The sequence below is a fragment of the Eubalaena glacialis genome, chromosome 1, assembly GCF_028564815.1.
Source record: "Eubalaena glacialis isolate mEubGla1 chromosome 1, mEubGla1.1.hap2.+ XY, whole genome shotgun sequence".
Lineage (NCBI taxonomy): Eukaryota > Metazoa > Chordata > Mammalia > Artiodactyla > Balaenidae > Eubalaena > Eubalaena glacialis.
Window position 1 is genome coordinate 5,336,702 of NC_083716.1, and position 24,731 is coordinate 5,361,432.

At 44.6% G+C, this 24,731-nt stretch overlaps 1 protein-coding gene across 2 annotated transcripts in view; it reads right to left on the bottom strand.

The window, feature by feature from the left end:
- DOCK1 (dedicator of cytokinesis 1) overlaps positions 1-24,731 on the bottom strand; it is a 518,791-nt gene that overhangs the window by 380,397 nt on the left and 113,663 nt on the right. For both annotated transcript variants that reach the window (XM_061183775.1, XM_061183829.1), the window contains exons 20-23: positions 23,999-24,088; positions 23,567-23,667; positions 19,122-19,256; positions 11,100-11,208 (exon numbers count right to left, since the gene is read on the bottom strand). In XM_061183775.1, the coding sequence (XP_061039758.1) occupies positions 11,100-11,208; positions 19,122-19,256; positions 23,567-23,667; positions 23,999-24,088 (435 nt within the window). The remainder of the gene's footprint in view (positions 1-11,099; positions 11,209-19,121; positions 19,257-23,566; positions 23,668-23,998; positions 24,089-24,731) is intronic.

Below are 24,731 nucleotides of genomic sequence, written 5' to 3' on the forward strand. Positions count from 1 at the left end.
AGCCCCCCTACTGGCTGCCTTTACCCCTCTCTCTCTACTCTCTGCAGCAGGAAGCCCCCATTGCTCTTCTCAACTTGCTTGTCTTTTCCTTTCAGGGATGGTGCCTTCCTTTACAGGAGGATGGTTAGTGAGGGTTCTTTCTGTGGATGGTTTTGGCCTTGAAAAGCTAGACAGTCATTCTGGGTCCTCTAGGATTACAAATAGTAAGAAAACTACAAGCCTCTGACTAGTGGTGGCCATTCTTCTCTCAAGCAGAGAGAAGAAAGTACTGAGCCGAGAGGGAGGATCTCTTTCAACCCCTGGACACAGTCATGACTAATGCCTTGGCCTCCCCAATGACATGAATCAGTTATTTTCCTTCTTTCTGAAGTGAATGTGAGTCGGGTTTATGCATTTAGATTACTGTAGCTTTCCAGAGAGACCAGAAGTCAAGGAGTGTCGGTGCTCTGATGTTGTTCTCCTTCAGTATGGAGTGGAATGTTCTGGGTCTTCTGCCCTCTTCATGTCACTTTTGTCAATAGTGACACAGTAACTTGCTGGGACTTTGACTTGGGACGGCATTGAACCTACAGATCAAGTTGGGAAGGTCTGACATCTTAACAATAGTGAGTCTTCTTACCCATAAACTGGAATATCTTGCCATTTATTTAGCTCTTGTTTGAGGTTTACGTCATTTGCAATCAAAAGAAGCCTCAATCCACAGAAACTCACAATACAAAAAGAACCTACAAGCACATGCACTTAGAAGCAGCATTCCACAAGCAAGGCGCACGTGACCTTTGCAGACCCTGTGCCTGCAGTTCACCCGGGAGACCCTGCTTTAGATGGTCAGACTGCTTTTGACTCTGTTTTAAACCCCCTCATCTTTCCTAGAACAAAATCTTGGAAGGCGCTCCACGGGGCAGCTGCAATGTGAAGATTGCAGAGGAGAGCCAGTGGATGTGGGTTCTAAATGTCTCCATCGACGACTCTGCTATTGAACTCACCGACTTTACATGATCGTGTTTCCTGCCCCTCCCTTCTGCATGCTTTTTCATTATTACTTTGAACGGGGTGCCCTGGCAGCGCTGGGAGCATCACAGGAAGGTGTACTGAAAGGTTCTGACGAGTGAGAGCGCTGCACAAATCGAAGGGATTAGGATTATCTCAGGCTCCCTAATCCACCTGCACAAAAGCAGCGGGTAAGATCTCTCCAAGCCATATAGGAGTCTGGGTTTGGTACTTTCCTCCACTGTATTATGTAACGTAACCAAGCATCCAATAGCAACAAGCACTGTATCTGTGTAGACACCTCCAGCCACCCAGCCAGCAGCACCACTGAGTAGACACCAGACAAGGAGTGGAAACTGGACGCTGTCTAAAGAGAACCGGAAAATGAGAGCCCAGTCCTAAACGATGGTCACGTAGTTAGAAATGTCAGGTAGATACCCAAAATGCACGTAAATAAGGACGTTTTCAGCACACTACGGCTGCACAGGAACATGTTTCCCGTGATGGAGTGAAGCAGAGTTACTAGCACAGCCGTTCTCAGAAAGAGATAACTTTTAAGCAGGGTCTCAGGAGAAGCCCACCCTCAATGTCCAAATATTCTAGAATCTTCACCCGCTTCTTTATTTTTTTTAAATAATTTTTAAAATTTATTTATTTTTGGCTGCATTGGGTCTTTGTTGCTGCGTGCAGGCTTTCTCTAGTTACGGCGAGCGGGGGCTACTCTTTGTTGCGGTGCGCAGGCTTCTCATTGCGGTGGCTTCTCTTGTTGCCGAGCATGGGCTCTAGGCGCACGGGCTTCAGTAGTTGTGGCACACGGGCTCAGTAGTTGCGGCTCGCGGGCTCTAGAGCGCAGGCTCAGTAGTTGTGGCGCACGGACTTAGTTGCTCCGCGGCATGTGGGATCTTCCCGGACCAGGGACTGAACCCATGTCCTCTGCATTGGCAGGCGGATTCTTAATCACTGCGCCACCAGGGAAGTCCCTTCACCCGCTTCTTAAGGTGTCTCTCCATTGCGCAGTGGCTTAAGCCAACGATTTGGGAGGTGATGACACCGCCCTGCCTCTTCCTCATCTCCCACATTGGAGCCACCACCGCAGTCCGTAAATTATACCGGCAAGTCTCTTCCTCCTTCTCAAAACTCATCACCAATACTGGAGCCCAATGTCTCAACCAGGGGCAATTGTGCCCCCACCTCAACCCCAGGAGACATTGAGCACTATCTGGACACATCATTGGTTGTCACGCTAGGGAATGCATCTAGCGTGTAGAGGCCACGGATTCTGCTAAACACCTGTAGTGCACAAGACAGCCCCACAACCAAGAAGGATGGGCCCCAAATGTCAATAGTGCTAAAGGAAAGAAGCCCGCTCTAGCCCCAGCCCCATCGTCTCTTACCTGGACTTCATGACAGCCTCTCACCCCACCGTGTCCTCTCTTAACTGCTCCAGCCCATTCTGCAGACAGCAGCCAGATGACCCTTTGAGAAGCCAAGTCTGACCTGACCACGCCCATTCCGGTGGCGCCCACGGACCCTGAGCAGGACCACAGGGCTCTGCCCCAAGCGCCTCCCCCGCCTCTCCATCCTCTCCCCCCAACCCTCACTGGCTCACTGCCCACCCCGTCCAGCCACAACCACTGATCTTATGGCCAGTCCTTGAAAGCAGCAAATACCCTCCTGTCTACTGGCCTCTACCTGGAACTTCCCCCACCTCATGCTTTCTTCACCCAACTCCTCCTTGAAACCTTCCTTGAACCCCCCAACTCTTCCCCATCCCCTGATATCCCTGGTCATCCTATCCCTTACTTTCCTCAAAAGGACCTTTTACAATCTAAAATTAGAGATTTATGTCTATGGTTTGCTTAAAATCGCACAACTATATATGTGTGAGTATGGTGATTTGATTAATATCTGTCTCGCTGACTTAAATGTAATCACCATGAGAACAGAGCCCACAGCTGTATTATATGTGTGTGCCCAGCACCTGGCACAGTGCCTGGCACACAGAATGAACATATTAGTAAATGAATTTTTAAAACAAATGAGCCAATAAATGAACAATGAGGGGCTAGGCATAAAGCCATCCATGAGACCTGCTCAGTTTCACAGAGCACTGAATAAATCCTGACTGTGATGGAGGAAGGAGAAAAGGGCTGGGGGGCACCTTGCCTGGTGGAAGAGGTGGGCAGAAGGCTTGGATAAAGAAGGGGAGCTGGGGGAGAGACCCCTGAAGGCCAAGGTCAGGAGCCAGGAGAAGGCAATCCCTCCAGGTGCCTGAGCTCTGAAGCCACGAATTGAAAGGAGTGCTTTTCCACTAGAGAGCATCACTGAAGGGGGCAGGACAGGCAAGGTGGCGAGGAAAGGCCTGAAATCCTGCGATCCCAAATTAAAGCCCTGTCCTCCAACACAGGCAGGCACATGAGGGTAAAGAACATGGAGGAAACCCACCACAAAATTAAAGGAAAGATCAATGCCACCAACTACTTCTCAATGAAATCGTTCACTGCAGGCTTAAAATGCTAAAAGCAAAAATCCTAGTACTCAACAATGGAAAAATTAATGATGAAAAATCATTTGATTAAGCAAACGAACGCACATCAATGCAGGCACGTGCTCTGAACTGGCACAGAGCCGTTACAACTACAACTACTCATTCATGTGGAAAGGCACTCATGATATAATGACAAAAAGGGAGTAAAGCGAACCTCATCTAGGTTGTAACTATAAAAATTCTCACGCACGTGCACCATAACTTAGGTAGAAAACCAACACAAACGGTTGGTTTGCTGAAGGAGAGTGGAGAACAGAAATGATTTTGCTTTCCGCTAAGGCTGCATTTCTGCTGCCGCTGCAAAGTCCTGTCCACTACAAATGGGGGCAGGGAGGTGGTCAGGAAACAAGTGTCTCCATCCAGACAGCTCCAGACAAAGTCTGCCCACATGGGTGGTATCTCAAGTGTCCTGGGGCTACAGCCGAGAAGACTGTGCAACTCCCCTGCAAGGAACTCTGGCCAGAAAAGAGATTCCAGAAATCCAACACTGGGCGAATGCTCTCCACATTATACACTGGGGGAAGCTGGAAGCCTCAGTGTTGGTTGAGTTCAAATTGGAAGCATTTTGAGCCAAAGGTTTACCAAGCAAACGACCTAGAATGTTTTCTTCAACTTTTTTTTTTTTTGGCTGCTGCTTCTTTTTTGATGCGAGTCATGACTTCACTTACAAGTGTCTTATCATCTACGCATAAGGAAAACTTGTGAAATCAGAATAGTCCAGAACATCGGGCAGCGGAGGGCTGATGCGCAGGTGAAGCCAGCCCCGAGGGGAACACCTGCACCTGCCTGGACTCCCACGCCCCCCACCCTCCAGGGCAGCCAGGACACTCACTGCGCAGGTGAGATCCAACCACACCCACCTCAAAGTGTGGCAGGGACCAACATCAGCTGCACTCACTGGGTGATGATTGGAAATGAAAACCCTCGGCCCCCTCCCTGGAACTACCGAGGGGGAATCTGCATTTTCACAAGACCCCCAGGTGATGTGTGTGCACACACTGAGGGCTGAGAAGCACAGGTCTCCAGCTCCTCTGGGGTCCAGACGGCTACGGGAACCTGGGCCAGGGTCACCTTCCTCTCCAGCTGTTCATCAACCACTGGCCAGGGTGCCGTTGGCATCCATGATGATTCTACATTGACCTCTATTGTAGGTTCAATTTTATCCCAGAAAAAGCTATATTCAGATCCTAATCCCTGGTACCTGTGAATGTGACCTTATTTGGAACTAGGATCTTAGCAGATGCCATCGAGTTAATGTAAGGTCACGCTGGAGCAGAGTGGGCCCGAAATTCAATGTGACTGGTGTCCCTATGTGAAGAGGAGACAAAGACACAGACACACATGGGGAACACCGCGTAAAGGTATAGAGAGAGATGGGTGTGACCCATCAACAAGCCGGGGCTGCCAAGGACCACGGCACCCAGCAGACACTGGGAGAGGGCACAGAACAGGTTCTCTTACAGAATGTCTGAATGTTTGTGCCCTGAGCCCTCAATTCATAGGCTGAAACCCAGCCCCACTATGTGATAGATTAGGAGGCGGGATCTTGGTACGTGATTAGGATTAGGTGAGGTCAGAAGGGTGGGGTCCTCAAAATGTGATTAGTGCCCTTATAAGGGTCACAAGAGAGCTTGCTTCGTGTCTCTGCTATCCACCACGTGAGGATGAAAGAAGTCAGCTGTGGGCAATGCAGAGGAAGGCTCTCACCAGAACACTGCCCCGACGGCACCCTGATCTTGGACTTCCAGGCTCCAGAAACGTGAGGAATAAATTTCTGTTGTTTATAAGCCACCCAGTCTATGATATTCTGTGACAGCAGCCCAAACTAAGACAAGCACCCAGAAGGAAGAAATTTGATTCAAGCTGCCATGTTTGTGGTATTTAGATGCAGCAGTCCAAGGAGACTGGTGTCACTTCCAAGCATGGCTTGGTCCCCTCGGCCCCTGGAGTCTGGGACCACCCTCTCCTCCCTGTTAGTAGGAGAACTCTCCAGAAGGCCTGGCCCGTTGCTCATTCTCAATCAAATGTGGCCGTTCCCTTCATGGCTGTCTTCTCCTGAGCTGCCAGCCTTCAGCTGCTGAGTACCCTGGTTCAGAAAGTTTTCCCCCCAAATGGACACGTGACCTGGAAAGTCACCATCCAAGCCATCTCGGACAAATGATGACAGACTTGCAAGCAAAGCCCTGACTCGCATCTGCGGCATCCTGGATCAATCAACACAATCAACAACCACCAGCCCCCACCCTCAAAAAAAAGTGAGGAAAGTATTTTATTCTCCCTCCCACCCTCCCTATCCCACCCCTCTAGGTGGTCACAAATCACCGAGCTGATCTCCCTGTGCTATGCGGCTGCTTCCCACTAGCTATCTATTTTACATTTAAGGAAATGAAAACCATGCTTCTTGGAGGGCAAAACTCACCCAACAACTGCATTTACTGTGATTACCGTATAGCTTATTTATTTCCAACACAGTTCTTCCCGGAGAAGGCCAGACAGAAGTGGCACCACCAGGGGTCAGAAAGGCAAGCAACAAGGAAGCTGGCACCCAAGGGGCAGCCCCCTGGAAGGAAGGCAAAGCCTCACGCATCTGTGTGCCCATCTCAGCTCAGGAGCCTCAAATTCAATTTATCTTCACCCCAGTCCAATCCACATGCTGGTAAGGGAATTCACTGAGCACCAGGGACCTGTGTATTTACAATGGAAGACACACAGAACACTAATAATATTTCATACTAAACCGAACAAGAGGGTGGAAGAAATAGAAAGAACGGTAAAGAGCAGTGTTTTTCAAATGTGGGTTGAGATACGTTCGCTGTTCAGGAAATAAATTTAGTGCCTGTCAACCAGCAATTTTTTTTTTAGTGAAATACATTAGTTCAGAATAGACTAAAGGATACCAGAATAGAACAGAAAATGCCAGAGTACATCCCATGGAATAAAGGGTTAGAACTTTTTCATGAAAGACTTTTCAGCTTCACACATACACACAGAGACACGCCCAACAATGCATTTTTTATTGTGGATCAGGGTCAATGTTTCCCTCAACAGAAAGTTCTAGAGATTTCTAGGGAGGCTATGCCTAGTTCACAGGGTAGTCTTTTCCAGGATCATCCCACAGAGTTGTAAGATTTGTGGAACAGAGTGAAAATGTCAGTGCCTGTGTTAATTCTGATGGCAAAACCCCAAGTGCCCCAAATCTAGCACTGCAATCCACGAGTGGTGAAGAAACAGAAGCCTCTCTGGCCAATGCAGGGGGCCCATCACCGAGACCCATCCTCCAAGAAGCCTCAGGACCAGCCCCATGGAATCGCCTTTACCTCCCTCCAGACACAGCCAATATCTGCTGGCATAGCGTCCAAGTTTTTTAATTGCTTTATGCCAAAAAACACAGGACATATCCACTCCGATGAAAAGCTCCACAGGGAACGAAGCTGATGTCTTTACAGCCCCAAAGCATCTGATCCAGAGCTGTTGTCCATCGATGTGGACAACCACTTTAGGCCCTGTTTCTGAGCCATCGGATCGCTGGTGCCCAGTGACCCTCTCTGGGGGAACTGAATGGAAGGATGTGGCTCTGGATCCAGGCAACGTGGGCTTAAATTATCCCTCTGCCTGGTCCCATGGCCTTGGGCAAGTTCATTAACAGCTCTAGGTGTCTCCACCTAAAATCAATGATAGCACCTACGGAACGGGATTACTGTAAAGATCATAGAAGATGATAAACATAAAGCACTCAGAACGGCAAGTGATCGATGAATATCAGCCGTTGGAGCTCATGCTTCTTTCTATCAACCTTTGGAATTAATCCTCCGGGTGGCTTCCGAGCATCCAGAGGGGCACTCTACTCGTGTCTCTAAGAATCAAAGCCTAGGAGAGTTGGCTGGATTGACTGTGAAGATTCTGAACGGCAGAACCTGGAACCTGACCCATTTCTCCAAGGCAGCTGGAGAACATCACAGCTTCCTGAGAAAAACAAGTCCATTGCCAGATGTGAGTTTTAGGGAAACGCTGAAATACAGTCAGGGAACAAGAAGGGCAGGTACAGCACTGAGGGTGTAGCGAGTAAAGAGAGGTCCTGCCATAATTTCATCAAGAGTAACTGAGCACCAGACACACAGTGGCTCGTGATAGGCACGGCCAAGGTGAGCAAAGGAAGAGAAGGCAATGGAAGAGGATGATCGCGTCTGGCTTGGAGATGCTGCAGGTGAAGTGTCATTGGGTCATGCGTGAGGGAGAGGCAGACGGTGACCACACAGGGTAGAGCAGAGAACAGGACCAGACGGCGCTGGCCACAGGTACAAGGACCTGCTCATGGGGAGGGGAGGGGAGGAGACGGAGAAGTGTGATGGCCAAGAAGGTTCCCCGAAGCACCTGCTGAATGCTGAGAATGTCTGGGGGTGGCTGTAGGCACGTGAAAGGGGCAATCTGATGTGCAGACAGAAGATTCCAGACTGAGAGGAAAGGGTGAGGGATCCATCAGGACCGCAAAGGAAGGGGCAGGTAGGGGAGAACTCAACACAGGTGGAGGGTTAGTTTCAGGTAGTAGAATGGACTCGTATTCTTCGGAAGGAAGCGAGAAAGGAAAGGTGATGTTGGACAGGTATTAGAGGATATTTTCAGCACAGCAGACAGACCAGCATCATTTGCTAAAGGTGGAGGGGGGTGGGTAATGAGCCTCAAGCTTGAGAAGCTGCCAGAAATACTGTTAAGATAAATGGAACGAGAAATCTTTTTTTTTTTAATTTTTATAAAAAATAAAATGGTATGGTTGCTGTGGAAAATGACATGGTAATTCCTCAAAAAATTACACATACAACCCAGCAATTCCACATCTGGTATAGACCCAAAAGAAGTGAAAGCAGGGCTTGAGCAGCTAGTTACTTGTAAACTTACTTTCACAGCAGCATCATTCACAAAGGCCAAAAGGTGTAAAGAACCCAAGTGTCCATCAAAAGGTGCATGAATAACAAAATTTGTTAGATACATGCAATGGAATACAATTCTGTCTCAGCAAGGAAGGAAATCCTGACACCTGCTACAACATGGATGAACCGTGAGGACATTATGCTAAGTAAAAGAAGCCAGTCACAAAAGGACACGTACGGTATGATTGCACTTGTACGAGGAACTTGGAATACTCAAGTTCATAGAGACAGACAGCAGCACGGTGGCTGTCAGGGACTGGGAGGAGGGGAGGAAGGGGGAGCTACGGTGTAACAGGTACCGAGTTTCTGTCTGGGGAGATGAGAAGGGTTCCGGAGACGGATGGTGGTGATGGTTTCACATCCACGTGAATGTCTTTCATGTCACAGAACTATACTCTTAAAAGTGGTTAAAGTGGTCATTTTTCATGTTATTTACCATATAAAGAATTTTTTTAAGGATTTGGCAGCAGCTCTGAGGTTGGGGGTCATGAACTGAGGGATCGTAAAGCAGCACAATAGTGAGTGTGTCTCTAGAAACACATGGGGGCCCCAGAGCATGATCTAGAAGAGGAGACCTGAGGCCACCTGGCAGAGCATCGCCCACATATTCACCGTGGTTCCCTCTCCCATGTAACAAAAACGTACCCAAGTACGCTCCTGCTTAAGTTAAACGACCCCGCTAAAAACTCCAAGTGCAGTGGAAGGCAGAGCTGTTGAAAATTCTACTTGGATGCTGTGTTTATCCTGCAGTTAATTATTATCAGAAACTCCTCTCGCCTCTCCCTTCACTGAGGCATAAAATGCTGACTTGAATCCGCAAGGTGGGTGTAAGTGGTTCTTACAAGTCTGAGAAGGGTGGCGGCAGGGTGCTCAGAACGGCCACTCCCACCCCACAAGTCCATCAGGTCACGCTGAACAACGCCAAGAAGGCATGGAGCACGCTGAACCCCTACTCACAAATGAGATCATCTCCAAGACCAAAACAGCCAACAGGGGCCACCCTTAGGAAACAACGTTTAAACCCCTAAGAAACGCCAGTCTTTTTCATATTTCCTCTACGTAAGATGACTCACTATTGTATTCCCATTTCAACAGAGCAAAACGTAAAAAGTTAAAACAACACAAAAACAGGATCCCGTGATGGGAATTCTTAAATTTCAGAAGTCGAGGAAGCACCTATTGTGCAAGAACAAAATACAAAATTAGCAGCAAGGAGGCAACATTTCAAGTAAAACTCAGTCATCTGTCTTGCAGATGTAAGGTTTGCATCAATGCACAAACGTCACTGAATTCACCCATGTCTCATAATAAAACACCCACTGAAGGAAGGACTTCCAAGTCTGCGGTTACTAAATGCCTTGACATCCAGGGAGGTGGGCAGACACAAGTCAAGCCCAATCAAATTTAATAATCTAACAGTATATTTAGAAACCAAAAAGGACTTCTGGGCTCAAAACTTCCTGTCATTTGTATCTATTCTTAGACTCCCTGCGTCTGTTTTTCAGAAATGCCAGAGCATTTCATAGTAAATGTACCAAACACATTGTTAATTTTAACTTCAAAACAATAAGGCAGCTTTAGGCAATAAGTTGCCAAAATAATTAAGCCGAAGCTTGAAAATACACGCCACATAGCTTTCTCTGTGGATCACCGGCTCTACATGAAGACTGAGAAATGATACCGAGGATGGCACGGCTCTGCCAGACAGCAGCTTCACCTCTGAGATGAAAGGGCCATCGTGACTGTTCATGTTTAGTGACACTGCTCCCCTGGTCACAACAACCGTGACACACATCTGAGCACACGTACATCTCTGTCCCAGACTTAAAAGCTGGGAAATCACTTTCCCACAATATTTTTAATAGCCATAAAGATGTTTCCTGGGAAATGATACAGTAGAAGAACATTCAAAGCGGAAAGTAAGAATAGAGGCTGCTACAAGGAGCAGCGGAGTGAAAGCTACAAGTTAATCGTTTGGAAGATTCTTGTCCTTTGTAGGAATTAGCACGGGCAGCACACACAAATCGCACGGCTTCTTCTGCAGTAATTCAGCCACACTGAAACTGCCAGACAGGGATGCTGGCGAGTGTGCGGGTCCTGGGCTGCTCCCTGGGCCCTCCCCACGCCCCACCTCCTGGCACCTCCATGCCGGCGTGTCCTGAAGACCACACAGACCCCACCTGAGACGCAGGCATCTTTTCTCCCAAAGGACCACAGGGCAAGAACAGATAATAAGGTGGTGAGAAGAGCAGGACCACGGGAAGGTCAGATCCCTCGGTTGCTCTTCCAGACTCGCTGGAGGGACGAAGATATGTCACTATCAGCATAGGTCAGCCTGAGGTCGGACAGATGCCTGGGGCACCTACAGCCTCAGCCTCCCACACCTGCTCAGATACCGAGAACCTCTCCTTGCTGAGAAGCAAAGAACAAGGGCAGCATTTAAGAGCACCTACAGAGGAAGCAAAAAGAACCCCATTACAGGGACCACCGTCACGGTCACTGCAAAGCCACTCCTGAACCTTCCGCTCAAGTCCAGGCTTCGAAGGACACGCAGACCCTGCTTTTCTCGGCCTGCAGGGAGTCCTGCATCTAAGAGCGGGGCCCTGAGTGTGGTCGGCGCTGCCCCGAGGACCTACCTTCACCCGGACGGTCTGGTCCGACACGCCGCCCATCATGTCGCTGATAGATCGGAACAGCTGCACCAAGGACTCCACGAAATCGGCCTCTCCTTTGTTTTCATACAGCCTGCAAAGGAACACACAGATCTGTGGGCCTGGCACACGGCACATCACCACTTTCTGCTCCTGCATCTACAGACATTAAAGTTGCTGTGAGGGAACATCCTCAATAACCATGGAACACGGGAGCTGACTTGGATTATAATCTGGACCTCTCAGCTAGGGAGATGTGCCTTCACGCTGAAGAAGCCGATTTTTAATCATTCTATTGATTGCCTTTTGGCTTGTAACATAACACATTCTACAAATCTGAAAAACGCAGAAATGTATAAAAAGGGAGGGAAGGAGGGAGAGGGTAAGGAAGGGAGAGAGGAAGGAAGGACGGAGAAATCCAGCTTTAATTCTACCCCACAGAGATCACATCATTAATATTTCAGTGTATATCCTGCCAGTGTTTCTTAAACCCATAATGTCACATAATTGACAATCACAAAGACAACTAAGTTTAACATGATCTTAGAACCTTCTGAAAATGACACTATAATAATAAACTCAAAATTACTTGATTTCAGAGTAATGATACTATATACAAATTCTTCCATCATAGAATTGGTGGTTCCGGGAAAACATTCAAAAAGTGGATCATATTCAGTAAATGGATAATAAGGAAGTGGTACATTGGTTACATGTATGCAAATACGTGCTGCTAACTGTAAATAAGTTTCATCTATAAATTATTTATTAGCAGTTACTTCAAGCTGCCATGTTACTAACAAGCAATACATTTGCATTTTAAAATGCTGCAGCGCAGATGTTTTATTAATAGACTAGTTTTCTGCCTAATTAAAAGTATACCATACCTGAAAACTTGTGTACAATGGAAAATTTTGTAAACTAAGTGATAATTAATTACCCTAGAAGTAATCTTATATTTAAATGAGTTCCATTGTAAAGCAACAAATTCTGTCTAAAATGGGAAATTGCAACCTAGTGTATCTGTTTTGTAAAGGGTTTTCGAATATGGGTTTGTATAAACAGTGTACCAAACTGACAATTATGAAGTCATGAACTTCTGCTTGCAGGTGAAAAGGAACAAGGTTTGGCAGACTGGTGCAAATACTTGGGGAGGCTTCTAGCATGTACTCATCCATTCTCCCCCATTCCCCCCCCCACCCCGCTCCCAGTATATTTGCCAATTCCTAAGGCTCCATGGCGCAGGGGACTGAAAACCAAAATGAAAACATCTACAAAGCAGAGTGGAGTGTTTATCTGTCTCCAGAGATAAAGAATACAGTTTGAAAAATGCCAGGGAGAGGGGCTCCAGATAACACAGCAGACTCTCAGTTGAAAACCCTGGGGAACCAGAGGAAAACCATATAAGACTGAGGCTCACAAAGGCTACATACAGCCTCTGTAGTGTAAAGGTTCAGTCTCATTTTCTCTGCCTAGAAAAGAAAAGGATGAATCATCTCTTGAAGAAGATCGCATCATCTGGAGCTTTGACAGTTTTATATATTCACAGTCCTGTATTCAAACAAAGTCACTAAACACAGCAAAATACCAGACCACATGGCCAAATCAAAAAAGAGACAACAGAAACAGATCCACAAGTGATCAAGATATTGTAGTTAGCAAGCAGTTACATCCTGTATCAAGAATGTCAAAATAAATGTAAGTATTATATTGTAAAACAAAAAGAAAAAGATGGAAAAAATAGAAAACTGGAAATATGAAAATAGAGAGATGAAGAAAACAGAAGGTAAGACAAAAAATTCTAGCAGAGAAATGAATGTACAAAAAAAGATGAAAATTCTGAAACAAAAATATAATATCTAAAATTAAGAATTCAGGGACTTCCCTTGTGGCACAGTGGTTAAGAATCCACCTGCCAATGCAGGGGACACAGGTTTGATCCCTGGTCCAGGAAGATCCCACGTGCCGTGGAGCAACTAAGCCCATGTGCCACAACTAATAAAGCCCGCACACCTAGAGCCCACGCTCTGCAACAAGAGAAGCCACCACAATGAGAACCCTGCGCACCGCAACAAAGAGTAGCTCTCGCTCGCTGCAATTAGAGAAAAGCCCGCACGCAGCAACAAAGACCCAACGCAGCCAAAAAAAAATTTTTTTTAATGATAAAATAAAATAAAGAATTCACTATATGGGTTAACTTGAGATTAGACAGAGTTAAAGACAGAATCAGTGAAATGGAAGACAATCCACAGGAAAATAAACAGAAGAGACAGAAAATATAGAAAAGTGTGCTAGAGATATGTAGGACACAATGAAGAGATCTAACATACAAGTAATTGAAGTTACAGAAGAAAATGAGAGCTACAATGTGACAAATGCAACAGTAGAATAGATAATGGCCATGAATTTGCCAAAATTAATAAAGATATCAATCCAAAATTCAAGAAGCAGGCTTCCCTGGTGGCGCAGTGGTTAAGAATCCGCCTGCCAATGCAGGGGACACGGGTTCAGTCCCTGGTCTGGGAAGATCCCACATGCCGCAGAGCAACTAAGCCTATGCGCCACAACTACTGAGCCTGCACTCTAGAGCCCGAGAGCCACAACTACTGAGCCCACGTGCCACAATTACTGAAGCCCGCGCACCTAGAGTCCATGCTCCGCAACGAGAGAAGCCACCACAATGAGAAGCCCGCACACCGCAATGAAGAGCAGCCCCCGCGCGCCACAACTAGAGAAAGCCCATGTGCACAGCAACAAAGACCCAAAGCAGCCAAAAATAATTGATTGATTAATCAATTAATTTTAAAAATTCAAGAAGCTCTCAAAATCCAATGTAGGATAAATAAAAGGCTAACCATTCCTACGTAATCCATAGTAAAACTGCTAATAACCACAGAAAAAGAGAAAAATTGTAAACATAGGTAGAGAAAAAATTTTAAAGACACCTTTACCTTCAAAGATGTAAGAGTAAGTCTGAAAGCTGACTTCTCACCAGAAATTATGGAAATCAAAAGAGAAAAGAATAACATCTGGAAGAAGAAAATAACTGCCAATGTAGAATTCTATATTAAAAGAAAACATCCTTCAAAAACAAAGATGAAGTCAACGATTTTCATACAAACAAAACCTGCAGCAGACTTATACCCAAAGAAATTCTACATGAAGTTCTTTGCACCGAAGGAAAATTATCCTATAGAGAAACATAAAATTAAAAGAAAGATGGAAAAACAATAATAAATATAAAACATGCTGAATGAATACCAACTATACAAAATAATAATAGTAATGCCTTAAAATATATGTAGACTTGAAATGCGTGACAATAATAACACAAAAAAAAGAGAGAAAATGGGATAAGAAAAGAAAATTTTGATTGGTACAAAAGAAGGCAAAAAAAGCAGGAAAAGGAAACATAATACAGATGGGTAAAAGAGAAAATTAATAGAAAGACAGTAGATATATTATTTATAAATGAACTAAACACTCAACTTTACAACTTACGATCAATGACTATTCAGGAAGCTAACAGCAGGTGACAGGCAAACACTCAACAAAGCACCAGAAAGACAGAAGAGGAACTGGGCAGTAACTAGCTTTAGTGACTGGATTCAGAAGGTCTGGTGCAGGATGTGTCTATTTTCTGGCTTTCCAGTTAATGTGACCCGCCCACTTAGAAAACACAGACAAACAAAACCAGTGGAGAAGTGCCCCTGGCTGTCAGGAATCTCTTGGTGGGTTCCCCAGGAACCAAATATCTTTGGACCAACTACTGTTCTCATTTCAAAACAAAATGAGCTTTCTAAACAAAACAAAAAGCATGGATTTGCATAGTGAGAAAGACAGTGGAGTAACAGTGATAAGTTTCAATACCTTCTCCTCCAGAGTTTCACCCCTTCCTTCTTTGGAAGGATTACTGTCAATTATCATGGCATTTTACAAAGCTACTACATTATGTGAAAACACAGTACACCAGTTTGAAGGAAGAAGAAAAACAAAAGACCTCAAAAGTTTATTCCAACTGCAAAAAAGAAAAACACAGCTGTCAATTCCAGCTGTGAACACAACTGTTTTTCTCCCAAGGTAATAGGTGTGTTGCAGGTAAGAAAATGAGGACCTGAGTGTGATTTCTTCCCCACCTCAAGAAAACCATGCATCAGAGCTGCTTACAAATCAAACATCCCAGACATCTGTGAAGGACACAGGATGGCTTTTTCCTTAAGCAGACTATACAAAATAGGAACAGTGTTTCATCTCAATGCCTTTGATAAGACAGATGAAGAACTACTAAAATGGGCCGGGGGGCGGGGGGGGGGGGCGGTTTGAGGACAAGACGCGACCAAGAGACTTTAGCCCTGTTGTCCATGATTTTAAGGTTATGATTTTTTTTCCTACCATAGATTCTTCTCAGCAATCTCAGACTAAAGATTTAAATTTAAGAAGTACTGTATCTGTGCAGTGTGGCTACAACTGTGTTCTAGATTCCGAGAGGAAGGTATGTCCTTCTCTGCCCCCGAGAATCGTAAAGGCAGCCAAGATACGTTTAGGGAACATTTAGAGAAGAAAACTAAGGTCAATATACTATAAAGTATATTATAAAAGTATACTATAAGAGTCTGGGACAGTCAGGTCTCCAAAGCTCATTAAGCGCTTGGGAAGGAAGGATCCTGATTGCTACAGTATCTGGTGAGATGAGGTCAGGATTGTCCAGACAAGGGTCTTGGAAGGTTCTGGAAGCCTCACTGCCTTTTGGCAATTGTTGCTACTCACCTCTGACCTCTTTGCACTTTTGGTCCTGGACAGTCTCAGCTCTTGACAAACATGTTAACCTGGCAAAGAACCTCAGCTGGGGATCAGCCCTGGCTCCTCCCACTCCAGGACAAAGGCTGGCACCGGGATCCCGGTCTGTGCCAACACCTTGTGGCCAAGGGTCAAAGCAAAGGCATTCCTAAGGATGTCTAAACTTAGAACACTTCCTGGGTCACAGGAAAGGGTCTGCTGAGTATTTCACTCCATTTCTGTGTAACACAGTAGGACTGAATCACGTCTTGGATCACTTAGGGCTCAGTGACTTCAAGTCAAAGAGATACTAGAGACAGGAGTCTCAGAGACTGACCCCCAAACTTATGGGGAAGAAAGGCTCTCGGGGGCCTAATTACGTAGGATTTACTAATCCAGAACAAGTTAGGGATGTTCTAAACTGTCAGGAAACAGAAATTCTTGGTCAAAGCTATGAGAAAGAGAATGTTCACTGCCCATCCAATAAATACTTCTCCTTTACTACTTTACTAAAAGAAATTTGATTTTGTTGAATGCATCAATAAATCCTTTCTCACCTCCCTTGCATCTAGGGTGGTCATGTGACATAGTTCTGGCCAATGAGACGGAAGCACCTGACCCTTTGTAGGCACTGGGGACAATGCTCTTTAAAAGGAGAGTAACTGGAAGAGCTGTTTACCCCTCACCTTCCCTACTCTGCTGCCTGGAATGCGATCCTGACGCCAGGAGGGGCAGGAGCCACTTTGGGGCCATGAGATAGACACAGATCCCTAAGGATGGTGGGGCAGAGAAATAAGCAGACAAGGACCCAGAATAAGTAACCAGAGACCAAGTGCACGAGCTCCGGACTCTGGGCTCCACGTCATGTGGGGAAAAAAAAGTCAACCTCATCTGGTTGAACCACGTTAAGCTGGGTTTTTCTGTAACATGTAGCCAATCATATTCCTAACCTCTGTTAAGATCAATCAAACTCAGTAATATTTATGGACCATGGTTCTAAAATCTCATGCCATTTGTATTTTGAGGTTGAAAGAGATTAAGGAGAGACAGAGAGAAATAATTTTGCTACTGGTCCACTTGGGTGCCCCAATCTTTTCTAAGTAGCAGTATTTTGTAAAAGATTAGAGCATTTACGACAATAGCAGGAACACACCGACCACCAACACACACTTCTTTGCATTATTCATCTCTGGATGAGAAGGAAAATCAGCAGCGTGTTTGGAAAGGAGATGGGCATCAATGAACCCCTAACCCAGTGTCATACTGATCACAAATTGTACAAGATGAAAAATTTTTTCAAATAAAACATGACATAATCCGTGCCACCTGACTGTTCCGTTCTTTCAAGTTCATCCTCGCACCTTAGCATCGATTTTGTTTTAGAGTACCCAAGAATTTAAAATTAGTGGGGAAACTTTATATAAAAGCAAGATAGAGGGTGCCAAGAAGTTCATTTTTACAGAAGTAATTTTATTAAAAAATAAAACACAGGAAAACAAAACCTAGTTTACTTGTTCATCTTTCATACTGTGACAGTGAGAAAATCATCAACAGCTTTGACCTTGAAGAAAAGAGAAAGCTTCGACCCACATCAAGAGTCACACTTATCCACAATAAGCAAAATAGAAGAGTGTGCCTTTGATATCTCAGTCAAGGATAAGAGCACAATAGCCTCAAACCGTGGGTCTTAGATCACGGGAGCGTCAGAGTGAACAAAGCACAAACAATCCTTGACCAGTAACACAGGGGCTGTGACCACTGATCAATGGTGGGTACTACCCCGTCTGTGACTCTTTTTTTTTTTAAGGATTTTTTTTGATGTGGACCATTTTTAAAGGCTTTATTGAATTTGTTACAATATTGCTTCTCTTTTATGTTTTTTGGTTTTTTGGCCTCGAGGCATGTGGGATCTCAGCTCCCCAACCAGGGATCGAACCCGCACCCCTTGCATTGGAAGGCAAAGTCTTAACCACTGGACCACCAGGGAAGTCCCTCCCATCTGCGACTCTTACAGTTGTACACACAGTCAGTAACTTGCTCCTTTGGCTTACATGTACCATGGTGCGCACAGGCTGGATTTTGAATACCTTCCCTTTCTCCCCAGCCCTTCTGGAGAAGCTGACTTCAGGCCAACAAAGATAAAGTAAAGAGTCAATAAGGAGGTACCAATGTGGGTCCACACTCGCTCAATCCCGAAGTATTCACTGATACGTTTCGAGAGGGCTGTGCTTTTAAAACTCACATGTATTCTCTAACTCAGAGGGACATTGATTCTTAAACTCCATCTCTGTGTTTAGAACTCACCACAAGAACGTCAACCTCCAATAACCAACAGCAACCAACACCATCCACTGTAGGTCACCCAAAGCAGCTACAGTAGCAGAGTGAGTCAATTTCAACACCCCAACACCCAATCTACCCACTTCACATCTCTTCATTCATAGAGTTAAATATTGTGGACCAACTGAAAGCTCATTTAGTTTAGCACATCTCTTTCATCTAGAGATATATAGGAAAAAATACTAATGTTCTCTATAAAATAATGAAGTCATTATTTTAAAGTGGATTGGGACTATCCCAATCCACTTTAAAGTTCAAACACAACTCATAAATTCACCTAGATAGTGTATGAAACACATCACTAGGTTAAAACGCTGAGTGTCCATTTGCACGGCAATCTTGTATGTGGGAATCTCTCTCTAGAAACAAAACATGATTCTAGTTGAAGGAAAGAGGGAGGAAGCCCCACAGTCTTCCCAAGTGAGGTAGTTTCACTTGGTTTTGGCTTTTTGCTGTTGTTGCTTGTTTGTTTTAATTGTGTTTGTTTTTCAAGGGCTTTTTTCTCTGTAAGATATACTGAAAAGAACTTCAGAACCCTTGGTGTTCAGTCTGCACTACCTCTGAAGAATTGAATTTCTTCAAACTACCTGGACCAACGCTTTCAGGAGACGATGTCTGACTCACAGGCACACATTTCAGACTCAGGGCTCAAGACTCAAACTCATGCTTGCCTTTCACTACACGCGGGAGCAGTTACAGTGAGTGTGGGCAAACCCAGCCCAGGACTGTTATCTGTTACTGCTGTGTCATGCTAGACAGCAGGGGAAGGAAGGAGAAAGACGGGAGGAAGGGGGAGAAGCAAGAGGAAGGGGAATGGAGAAGGAGAAGGAGAAGGAAGGAAGGAAAGGATTTCCTACAAGTCCTCTGGAGAGCCAGCACGGCGATACGCACTGATTGAACAGGATGCGGGAGCGCACGATGAACTTGAAGATGTACTCTAAAGCTTTCATGGCTTTATACAGCTGGTCGCTGATTCCTGGCTTCACGGCATTGTCCACGTAGTTCCTTAACACTTTCGTCAGCTTCCTGTTCACAATGGAAACACAAGTTAACAAGTTCAGAAGATTACAATATCTCAGTTCTTAACTGGGACAAAAATACACAAGTGGGTTCTTTTTATTTGGGTACACACTTATCAGTATATGCGTATTTGTGAAATGTATTTCAAGCAGATTAAAAGCGACCCACATAATAACTCTCAGAGGAGCGAGATCTGAGCATTTAACAAGGACTTTCTAAGTTTTAGATGTTTTTGTAAGCATTTAAATGTATTATATAATTTATTCTTCACAGCAACTCTATAAGGCAAGTGATGAGTTTTATCCCTAATTTACAGATGGAGGAGCCCAGGATTAGGTAGGTAAACTAGCTTTCCCGATGCTAAATAACAAAAATCAAAGGGATTTTTACAGACATATCTATTTTCATAATGCTCACTTTTTTTTCATTGAGCATATGGTATTTTCAAATGATGGAGGCAGTAATGGTAATAATCAGTTTTTGATTCTGTCCAAACGTCTATATTTCCTACCACTACTGGCCCATAAACGAATAATCACTGTTCAGTGTTCACAAGGATGACCCTCAAGCTATGCTTTCTAAATCATAAAAGAAGAATTAAATTAACTGCACTATACTATCAGCTTTTAGTGTACTGGGCTACACTGTAACTCTCCAAAAACTAGCAGCATATGTAAAACCTGTATGACAACCACCGACAAGACTACTCCCTAAACCAAACTTCTCCACTCCCCAACTTCTTATGTAATCAACAGAACTTCCCTGTGGCTTTTAAATATTCATCACAGTCATAAAAATAACCTGCCAGGGTACTCACAGCATTTCCCGTTAAGCTGTGAGCCAGCATGCACTAGCTTGTTATTCGAGATTATTACAAGACGCTCATAAGAGCAACTCTAACTTGGATTCTGGATGACCTCGGAACAGTTCTAAGAGTAACAATTCTACTGATAAATCACAGTAAAAAGGCTTTTGGGTGACTGAGTGGATACGAAGTCATTTCTAACACTGATCAGGCTGCAGAACTCAAGAAATGTGAGACTACCATAGAAGCCTTCCTGCCAGTATGTCCTGAAGAAGCGAAGCCAGAGAGATCCCCTTCCCACAGGCTCCCTTGGCCTCGATGTCGGGAAAGGTATTGTCCCATACATGTCTCCTGATGGTTCCTGAGGCACAGCAGAACATCTCAAGTCCTGGCATAAAACCTGTTTCACTCGGTTTAACTTACTTTCCCAAACTGATTGGACCACACACCTTTTACTCTTAAACCTTATTAATATCCCAAGAAATATACATTCCATAGAAATACATTTTGGAAATCCTTCCAACAGATTAATCAAAGAAAAGAATAAAAAGAAGGAATGATTCACAAAGAGAATGACCCAGAACCAGAAAATAAATCTGGAAGTCAGAAGACCCGAATCCACGCCAGCCATGCCACTTGTAACTGCAGAAAGACCAAATTCCTCGGCACCAGCTGAGAGGGGCAGACCAAATGGCACATCGGTTCAGTGGGAGGAAGGTCTGACCCAGCTCTGGGCAAGGCAGCTCTGTGGACAGAAGGAGCCTGTCCTGCTGGTCTTCTGGAAGAACCGTCCCCGAAGCTGACACCTCCCTCCCTCCTCGCTTGGACCAGAGCCGGTCACTCTGATCCGTGAACTGCCCACGCAGGGGAGCTCCTGCTTTGTGAGAGTCGGAGGGCTAAGAAGTAATGCCCATCGCCTCCAGTCATCTTTAATTTCTTCTCTTGGAGTTCTTTGCAAAGAAAGGCTACAGATCTCAACATTTATCACAGGAAAGACATAAAGAAACTACCTGGACCAGACTCTAACCTAACCAAGGCTCCTAGAAGAGGCGGAGGAGAGACTAGCTGTGATGACACTTAGGACCCGAATGTCCCCTGGGCCAGAGAAGGCTGAAAGTACTTCATTAGTGCAGACACGGCCTTCCATGATTGGGTTAGAACTGCGTGAACCACAATTATCTCCTCTGGTATTTCAAGGCAAAAATACTCAGATTCCAACGGCTGACGAACCACTTGGGGTTGCTGGTTTACCAAAACATGACAAGAAGACTTATTTTCCGAAATTAAAATTTCCTTTTTGGCAGGGGACAGACTGAATGAGAGGATACCGATTCTCAACTCTGTCCCATCGTAACTTAACAATAAAATGGTACTTTTTGTGTCTCCCACTGAGTAACTTGCCCAAAGCTCCCCAATGTTCGTTTTCCACCTTTGAGAATAAGGGCACCGTTCTCCCCAAAGTCACAGGCAGGGGGACGCCAGCTAGAGGACCTGGAATGCGGCACGGTGACCTTACCACTGTTCTGATTTTCTGAAATGAACGTGCAAAATCTAATCTGAGCAAAGCTGTTTGGCCCCCTTTCAATAAAGAAGGAGAATGGTGAAAGCGACACATATGGATGGCACCCAGAGCAGTGTGCAGGCCACGCCCACAAACCCTGGGCTCCCTTCTGGTTGCTATAGCGAGATGGTGCCACATGATCAGCCCTCCCACAGTCTGCAGGGAACTGTCCAAAGTGTGACAAACTGGGCTTCTCCACTGAGAGAACAGAATGTTTTAAACAAACGCTTATTAGTCAGCAAGCACAAAGCTTGTCACAGCTTGCACTGCGTGGTGAGGACATCGCTGCTCCCCGCCCACTGGGGGCTCCACCCACTGCCCTGCAATAAATATGCACTCAAGCAGACAGGGAAGAATCCAAGAATCAGGGACAGGACTGCTGACCTTGAGTTCCCACAGCCAAGGACAACAGGTTCTGACCTAAGTATGGTCAAGACACAGATGGGAGCTTTGACTCAACTTCCTGGCCCTAGGAGAATCATTTCTAATGATTCTAATGATTCTAAGTGGAATGCTCTTAAAGAAAGTAAACCTTTCTTTTTCACTGCAACTCACACAATAAAAAGTCTGAATAAATGCCAATAAATCCCATTGTGAGAGAATGAGGAACTCGCCCTAATAATTCTAATAATAACAAAACCTAACTACTGCTTGGTGCTTTCTGAGTGCCAGGGATTATTCCAAACACTTGACATGTAATAACTCATTAAAATTCTCAAGAAAACCTACAGCCGTGCTGTTGTACAGATGAGAAGGCTGAAGCTCACAGAGTTTAAGCAACTTAAGCTTGAAAGTGACAGAGTGGTAACATAAGCCCAGGTAGCCGGGTCCCAGGGCTGTGGCATCAACACCAGGCTTCACACTTTCCCCTTGGTGTCTAGTACACCCAACAGGGGCCCATGTGGGGATGTAGGGCAGGTGGAGAGCAGCTGGGTGAGTAGTAAGAATCCTAGTTAGTTAGAGCCGAAGCTTCTGGAACAAAAGGAAAGGCACTCTTTAAAAGGCAAAAAGAATCTGAAAACAATATATATATGTGTATATATATATTACACACACACATTTTTATATATGTATAAGTGAATCACTTTGCTGTACACCTGAAACTAACACAACGTTGTAAATCAACTATACTTCAATAACAAAATTAAATTTAAAGAAAAAATAAAAAAAGAAAGAAATGCAAGAGTATTAAAAGCCAATATCCAGATGAAGTCTAAAAACAACTGTCAAACCTGCAGATGTTTTATCTGGACAACGTTAACATTCTGGCTCTCTAAACATCACTAACCAACCAATTTAAAAGAAAAAATAATTTTTTTTTAGATCTAATTTTTTTTTGGCCATGCTGTACGGCTTGCAGGATCTTAGTTCCCCAACCAGGGATCAAACTCGGGCCATGGCAGTGAAAGCGCCGAGTCCTAACCACTGGACTGCCAGGGAATTCCCGAAAAAAACAATTTTATCCAGCTTTGTCCAGCAGAACAAAAATAAACAAATCACCTGCAACCTTAAAAATAATAATAAATAAATAAATAAAGAGCAAAAAGATAGATTGAAAAGTACAAAACTGAATTTTATGCACACTAAATAACCAATAACCTCAATACAGGACCACGACCATTTATTCATTCATCAAACAGTCGTCAGGAAGCTGCAGTGCGGCTGCATTCATGTATCCGTTTCATCAAACACAAACTGAACATTTCAAAGACAAACAAAAGGTGTGGAGAAGAACAAAAACTTATTCCGGAATCTTATAATAAATCACCTATCTCTTTCAACAAGATCTTTAGGTCTGTTAAGAGAGAAACAATAATAAAAATGATCCCAGTAAATTCACAGTTGGGGAAGGGAAACGTAGAATCACAGGCAAAAGTATATGGAAAAGAAGATTCTTACAAAAATATACAGAAAGAAGTACTGGTTTTAAAACAACAAAAAAGAACTTACGTGTAGGCTAATGTTGCACTAAAGTGTTTCTTAATGTAGGTTTCCAAAACAGGATTAAAATGCTGAAATTTTCTATCAGCAATTAGTCCAATGATAAATACCTGTTAAATTAATATTTTCATTAGCAAAAGAAATGCAAACCATTTTGGAATCTTCAGCTGAATCACTTGCACCTCTGTGTGAGTCAACGAGCTATAACACTTTCGGACACAGGTTGGTCAGCCACTTTACTTCTTCCCCTACAATTTACATTTGCCTAACTACAGTGTTACAGTGGAAGAAACTTTCTACCTCTCAATTCATCTGCTTTGATTGGGTTTACAACTGAAAGCGCTTTCAGGGTTACTGTGATAGATCCCGCCCCAGCTTCAAAGGCTGCAACATGAAAGCGTCCCGTAATATCTGAGCAGATGCAAAGTCAAGGCCTCTTACCAGAGCATCAAACACTAATGTATCAAAGGTCTCGCTCTCCGAATTCTCCATCATGATGTTGAAGAGGGCATCCAAGGTGTCCTGGAGGAACTAGAGAGACACAAAAGGTCAGCAGACGAGGTAAATTCACCCCACTCTCCCCAGCCTAGAACAACTATCATCCTTGGCAATACTGCAAACACCCACCTTTCCCAAATGGCACCTACCAAGCTATAGACTTTGGGGATTTTTGTCAGTCATTAGATTCACAAGACAAAAATCTGAGATGAGTGAATTCAGAACAAAGACATGCCACCCTGAGTCAAGCAGAGGATGGGCAGCAGGGAGATGCCCTATAGCCCACCGCCCACCCACCCATGAGACCTCTCCAACCCTTCTCCTGATTTTCATCAGGACAAAGAGCTCAACAGCAACCCTGGGAAGACCGAATCTGACTCATTCCATACACTCTTGAGTGTGGGACCTGAGCTAGCAACTAGCCAGAAGCCATACAGGGACAAATTTCTAGTATAATAAAGGATCTTCTACAGACACAGATGCCCAAGGGCAGAAGAGGTGTGTGATTCTGAAACGGGGGTACAGAACAGAGAGCCATGAGCTTCACTTATTCAACAGTAATTTAGAAATTCCTTTTATGCTTACTGTAATTCACCAAATAAATATTACAGCATAGAATGACAAAACATTACGAATTTAATTTAGAAAAAATTAGGAGACTTCAAAGTTATGTCAC